This window comes from Oryzias melastigma, linkage group LG17, assembly GCF_002922805.2.
Source record: "Oryzias melastigma strain HK-1 linkage group LG17, ASM292280v2, whole genome shotgun sequence".
In the NCBI taxonomy this organism is placed as follows: Eukaryota; Metazoa; Chordata; class Actinopteri; order Beloniformes; family Adrianichthyidae; genus Oryzias; species Oryzias melastigma.
Genome location: NC_050528.1, coordinates 9,566,830 through 9,573,594, shown reverse-complemented (window position 1 = coordinate 9,573,594; position 6,765 = coordinate 9,566,830). Strand labels below are relative to the sequence as shown.

The following is a 6,765-nucleotide window of genomic DNA, read 5'->3' as shown; positions in this document are numbered from 1 at the left end:
CCATGTCAAAAGCCTGGAGATAAAAGTTGGTTTTAAGAAGTTTCTTAAAAATGGACAGTGAGGATGCAGGTATACTTATGAATTTCACCAGATGCTTGCTTGGCTTTACAGACCAAGATTTCAATCACAATTCCGCTTCAAAAACATCTTTTGGGGGGAAAAAACGATGAAAAAGCCAAATCAAAACAAGGTTAATTTATAGGAATTTGGAGAAAGTGCTTGTAAAATCCCATAAATGCATTAAAACTTGGACTTGTACCTTTTAGGCCAGAGGTGTCGAACTCAATCACACAGGGGGGCAAAATCCAAAAACACACGGGCCGAACGGGACAAACATTTATTAAACACAAAAAAAAATAAACTACCATTTTTAAACTTTAAAAACGTGTGTTTTTAAACATAAATATGAATACAACAGACAGTACCGTATTTTCCGGACTATAAGTCGCGGTTTTTTTCATAGATTGAACGTCCCTGCGACTTATACTCCAGTGCGACTTATATACGAATTTTTAATGAGATGAGATATGGACCGTAAGTCTAGAGTGCCCTCTTATGGTGATCTATGCAATTACTTTATTTACTTTAGTTATTCAGACGTGACACAGAGGATGAAGAATTTAAGGGATTTAGTGATATGGAGTGAGATTGCGTGCAATTAATTACAGTAAAGATACAAAGTTGATGAGTTCTTGAGGCTATAGTTAAATAAAACTGTTATGTTATATAAATGCTACACCTTTTTGTTTTTTTCATGATGCTAATATGTGAATATGTGTTGACACATATTCAGCCTGTTTTCTATTCACTTATGAATGTTATAACTTACCTTCCAGGATGATGTAATATTGTTTTTTTCGATCAGTTTGTAAAATAAATTACTTGAAAAAAATGCGACTTATACTCCAGTGCGACTTATGTATGTTTTTTCTTCTTCATTATGCATTTTTTGGCCCCTGCGACTTATAGTCCGAAAAATACGGTAATATTATTATTATTATTATTGATATTATCCAGACTGAAACAACTTAAACCTTAAATAACTTTGAATATTTTGCTCTCTATTGTAATATATTCTGTCAAAATTAAACAAAGTAAATTTTAAAAGAAAAAAAACCTTAACATTTCTTTACTTGTATGTCATTTTAAATAAAAAAAAAAAGATTTTGTTCTCTATTAATTATATCCTGTCACAATTATACAAGATAAGATGTTGGCAAAAATAGTAACCGAACCCCACATTGTCTTTTGGTGTTAGAGGTTGTGACTATAAGCAGTTTTAGTCTTCAATAAACATAGAAAAACGCTATACAAGTGTACACCATTTATCATATCATATTATAATACAAGCAAGTGTGAAAATGACTTAAACTCGTCTTTTGTGTTTAGATTTTTTCGTTTTCCTTAACCTCCACATTGAATGAAGCATCACCAGGCAGACCGTTCCACTGGATTGTTTCCTCGCTGTGGATTTTTCTTTGTCTATTGATTTTAAAAACCTTTAGCTGAAAGAAAAAAAAGTCTTGTTAATTTTGATGTTTTTAGGTGTTTTTTTGGTTGTGGCAAAGAAAACCTCTCGGAGTGGGAACCCCTGGGTCTCTGTGCTCATCTCCTGGCTCTTTGTACAGGTGAGATGCTGTTGAAGGTGTGGCTTAAATGTTCCTTTTTTTGGTCAAATCCACTTTTAAAATTGTTTAAATTGTCAATACTATTGCCTTCGTAAAATAGTAAATGTTGTGACAAGATAACATACCCATAGTACACAACAGAATGGACTTGAAGATTAAATAGGAAATTATTTCTATCTGTAGTTTTTCTATAATATATTAATATCAGTGAAAGCACATGTAAGACAATGCAGATTATTGATATTCAGTTTTTTTTAATTACATTTAAAGATTATTCTGCATTGAAACATTATATATTGATTGTGTTGATCCACTATTTATTGATTTTAAGGGCAGACATAGCTAAATGTTTTCTTCCTTTCAGCCATGCCTCTTGGATTTGGTGCTCTTAACATTTTTTTTTGTTAAATAAATGTCATATGTTGAAGCAACAATTATCACAATTATCATTTTTTTAATGAAAAGTCATTTGAAAGAGTAACATTTTGGCGTCTTTTTATTATCATTGTGGGTTTTTATATTTCCAAATTCCACTTTCCGTCCACTAGGTGGTGCTATTTGCTGGGAAATTGAACACCATTGCGGGCATCGTCACCATCTTTTTCTTGTTGGTTTATGCTGCTGTGAATCTGGCCTGTTTGGCCCTTGAATGGGCTTCTGCACCAAACTTCAGGTATAAATGTTTTGGAGAATTTTTATTCATTATTTTTATTTTTAATCCTAATTTGTCATTTGTAGGCCCTCGTTCCGCTTTTTTACGTGGCATACCTGCACTCTGGGCATCCTTGGCTGTCTGGTCATGATGTTCTTGATCAGTCCCATTTATGCTTTTGCCAGCATCGTCTTCATGTTGCTCCTCTTGATGCTTATTCACTATCTGGGGCCAATCAGCAACTGGGGCTACATAACCCAAGCTCTTATTTTTCATCAGGTATGTGATGCATTTACCTACATTTGTTACTATCAGTCTGAATGACTCAAAGCCTTCACACTATAGAGATTCTCCTTCTCCTTTCTGTACGTTTTTCGGCACGTAAAAATTCAATCACACTTCCAGAGATTTCAGCAATCTTGGTATCAAAGCAAGCTTGTTGAGGACATTACTGCTTATATTTTTGTTATTCATAAACTTTACAGTTATTGAAGCATTCAGCAATATATGCCCCGTAGGAAATAAATGTGAAAGTCTTCAAAGTCAAAATTTTAGGAAGATTAGCAACAAGCCTTTAAATACATTTACGGGCTATGTTTTCATGTTTTATGTAATTTTAACTAATATTTTATACGTATTTATACCTAGCTTATTTGGCATCTGCCGGGGTTTTTTAATGCTAATTGGGGTTTCACTAATATTTCAGCAGCATGCTAACATTTTGGCGAATTCGTTATCTACTGAAATTTTTTAAGGCTAATTTAGAGTTTAGCTTCCATTTTAGCAACAGGCTAACATTTTTGACTAATTTAGTTTAACAACAAATTTTAGGCTATTTTGGAGTTCAGCTAATATTTACGTAAGCTAGCGATTTTGGCTGATTTGGCTTCTGCTAAGGTTTTTTTATACTAATTTTGAGTTTAGCTAGTATTTTAGCAACATGCTAACGTTTTTGGCTAATTTTTTTAATACTGGGTTTTTTAAGGCTAATTTAGAGCTTAGCTTCTATTTTAGCAACAGGCTAAAGTTTTTGACTAATTTAGTTTAACAAGGAATTTTAGAGTATTTTGGAGTTTAGCTAGTATTTAAGCAATAAGCTAACTTTTTTGGCTACTTTGGCATCTGCTGAGGTTTTTTTATGCTAATTTTGAGTTTAGCTAATATTTTAGCAACATGCTAACATTTTTGGCTAATTTGTTATCTACTGGGGTTTTTAAGGCTAATTTAGAGTTTAGCTTTTATTTTAGCAACAGGCTAATGTTTTTGACTTGTTTAGATTAATGAGGAACTTTAGGCTATTTTGGAGGTTAATGTTTAAATTACAAGCTAGCTTTTTTGGCTATTTTGGTATCTACTAAGGTTTTTTGAGATAATTTGAAGTTTAGCTTATATTTAAGTAACACGCTAATTTTTTTTTGCAAAATCAGCATTTATCAGGGATTTTTAAGCAATTTTACTAGAAATGTTTCAGAAATTGAGGTCAACTTCATCGCTCCTTCGTAGATCTTTACATAAATTTCCTTTTTTTTTTTAAAATGTAGCATTTTGCAAATAGCTTTTGCCTTTTCAGCAAATCCCTTCAGCAATTAAAGTAAATTGTGTCACCATTTTCAGCAAAAAGCTTCAGCATCTTCAGCGACTACTTTAATCAAAAAGCATTCACACTAGCATTATCGCAGCTTTCCTAGTTACTTTTTGCTGCAGGTGCGTAAGTATCTGCTGATGCTGGATGCTCGGAAGGACCACGTGAAGTTCTGGAGGCTGCAGGTGTTGCTGATGGTTGCAAATCCTCGCAGCAGCACGCGCCTCATGAGTTTTGTCAATGACCTGAAAAAAAGCGGCCTCTATGTGCTGGGACACGTAAAGCTGGGATCCCTCGGTGAGAATCATCTAAACGATTTTAAAATTCCACAGCTGTAGATTTTAGGAAGTTCTGGAGAGTTGTGGCTCTAATTATGTGTTTGTGTGGTTGTGCAGATGGCTTGCCTTCCGATCCGTTGCAGAGCTACTACGACTCCTGGCTCTCTTTAGTGGATCATCTGAAAATTAAGGCATTTGTAAACTTCACTCTGGCTGATTCTGTCAGACATGGAGTCCAGAATTTGCTTTTCATTTCTGGCTTTGGTAGGACAGTATGAAAATATTTATCATTCATTTTTCTCCATAGTTTGACTCAAACTATCTCCCGGTTTTTAGGCGGAATGAGGCCAAACACTCTTATCTTGGGTTTCTATGATGACTGCATTCCTCAAGATAACCTGTGCAGTGACCTGCTGTTGTCTGACGAAGGCTTGGATACGGTCTGTCCGATCATAAATCCTGGACAGCATCTTTCTCCGTTCTTCCCTGATGTGCGAGGTGCTGAAGAACCCAAAGAACTGAGGGAAGAAGAATACGTGTCTGTCATCGCAGATGCCGTCAAAATGGGGAAAAATGTGATTCTGGCTCGTTATTTCAACCAGTTTGATCGTCAAGAAGTCTTAGGCCTAGGGAAAGGGATTGGAGGTCAAAGTGGGAAAGGGACGTTTATTGACGTCTGGCCTCTGGATCTGCTTCAGCCCGGCAGCCTTGGATACGTCAGCATCTCCTCATTATTCCTGCTGCAGCTGGCCTCTGTGCTCCACGAGGTCCGCGCCTGGAACCAAGCCCGCCTCCGCCTGTTCCTGTGTGTGGAGGCCGGCGGCAGGCTGCAGGAAGAGGAAGAAGTGAGGCTCCGGAGAACGCTGACAGAGCTACGAATAACCGCCCAAGTGCAGAAGGTAGCCTGGGATAACGTGGTGAGGCTGCACTGGCAGAGGAGAGGAGGGGAGGAGAATCTGGTGGAGTACCCACAGACTGACGAAGAGAGGCTGAGGCGGCGAAGTGAGAAGGACGACTGTGTGCAGAGCTGCCGCAGCGATGCTTCACCCACGCCAGATGAGTACACAAGCGCCGTGAACAGTCTGATATTCCGGCACAGCTCTCCTCAAACCGCTGTGCGTTTCCTGTATTTGCCCCACCCCCCATCGGATGCACGCCGTTATGGCGTTTACCTGCGTCAGCTGGACTTGTTGAGCCGGGACCTCGGCCCGACTTTGCTCGTCCATGGAATTACTCCTGTCGTCACCACGGATTTGTAGCCGATCACAATCAAACTACCACTTTTATGTGCAGTTTTCACCAGATTTCATCCCCCATATGACATTTATTCTTTTTTGTATTTGCAAATTCAATAAAATGAAATGAAATTGACACAAAAATCTACAACTTTACCCTTTTACTTCACACTTTTTAAAATTATTAATCAAAAACAGCTAATATACTACTTAAACATTGTAATCAAACTTTTCAGCTTTTTTTGTAGCATAAAACATGCACACTATTGGCAGTTTGGATGGTAAACGTCTACGCTCAGGGTCATGTGGTCATCTGGGGAGAGCTCCTTCACAGGGATCGTCGTCTCTGGGTGTATTCCAGTAACTATGCAAATTTCTGCTCATAAATTTGGATACTAATGTCGTGGCACCTGTTCATTGACAGATGTTTGCCTCGCACGCTTTTATTTCACTAATGTTTAAACAGTTCAGGAATTCTCCCAATTGGTGCATTATCATTTTAGACATTCAGTTACCGCACAGCTCTAGAATAATCTGTTGAAGACGACGTTCTTCTTCATCTCTGTTTGTGACATATGTCGGTTGATCTGAGAGGAATTTGGTTAGTTTTGCAGAGTACTGACACCCGCCCACTCACGTTGGGATGGAGTGTTTTCCCCAGATGGAGGCGAGTTTGGCTCCATCCAAGAACCGTGGCTACCTAGCATGTTAGCATGCTTCTTATGCTCTGCGTCCTCTAACATAAACTGACTGAAAATCACAAAAAATCAGAAGTTGTCACCGCTCAGAATGCACATGCATCTTCTTATTGTGAAATAATGTCTGCAGAGTGAAGATGAATTGCATGAAAAAAATACTAAACTGTTAAATAATACATTTGTCTATAAATTCTCAAGTGGTGCTTATGATAATTGCTTAATTTTTGAAAAAAAATATTTTTACAGTATTTTTAAATATTTGATTCAAGCATTATTTTTATAGATTTAAAGAAAAAAAAAACTGCCTTTTAATGTTTACTTTTTCTGACAGTGAGGTGGTTTCATGTCTCAAACAAAGCTAGTTCCTCACTGGTAGCAACTGAAATGTAGCACAAAAAACTTCTAAAACCTCAATTCACATAATCATCTTTTAGGATGTAATAAAATTAAATATTACTGTGAGAAATGGATGTAAATTGTATATTTAACTTATTTGAACAGTGATTGTTGATTCGAGCTTGTGACAAATTGTCAAAAAAGGCATTCAACAAAAAATAAAATGCACCAAAAAACTAAATATCAGAAAATTCAACCGTTTTCCTAAAGGTGGATCAAGTTAGTCATAATTTGGAAACTTCCAATTTTCTTTTACACTAGGAAGGAACAATATTTATTACTAAATCACAAACATA

At 36.7% G+C, this 6,765-nt stretch overlaps 1 protein-coding gene across 1 annotated transcript in view; it reads left to right on the top strand.

Annotated features, from left to right (window-relative positions):
* The window catches only part of LOC112147805 (solute carrier family 12 member 9), a 13,755-nt gene extending 8,278 nt beyond the window's left edge, over positions 1–5,477 (top strand). The window contains exons 9-14 of the mRNA XM_024274415.2: positions 1,546–1,628; positions 2,177–2,301; positions 2,367–2,559; positions 3,985–4,159; positions 4,258–4,404; positions 4,477–5,477. Of these exons, the coding sequence (XP_024130183.1) occupies positions 1,546–1,628; positions 2,177–2,301; positions 2,367–2,559; positions 3,985–4,159; positions 4,258–4,404; positions 4,477–5,399 (1,646 nt within the window). The 3' untranslated portion in view covers positions 5,400–5,477. The remainder of the gene's footprint in view (positions 1–1,545; positions 1,629–2,176; positions 2,302–2,366; positions 2,560–3,984; positions 4,160–4,257; positions 4,405–4,476) is intronic.
* Positions 5,478–6,765: the final 1,288 nt, after the last annotated feature.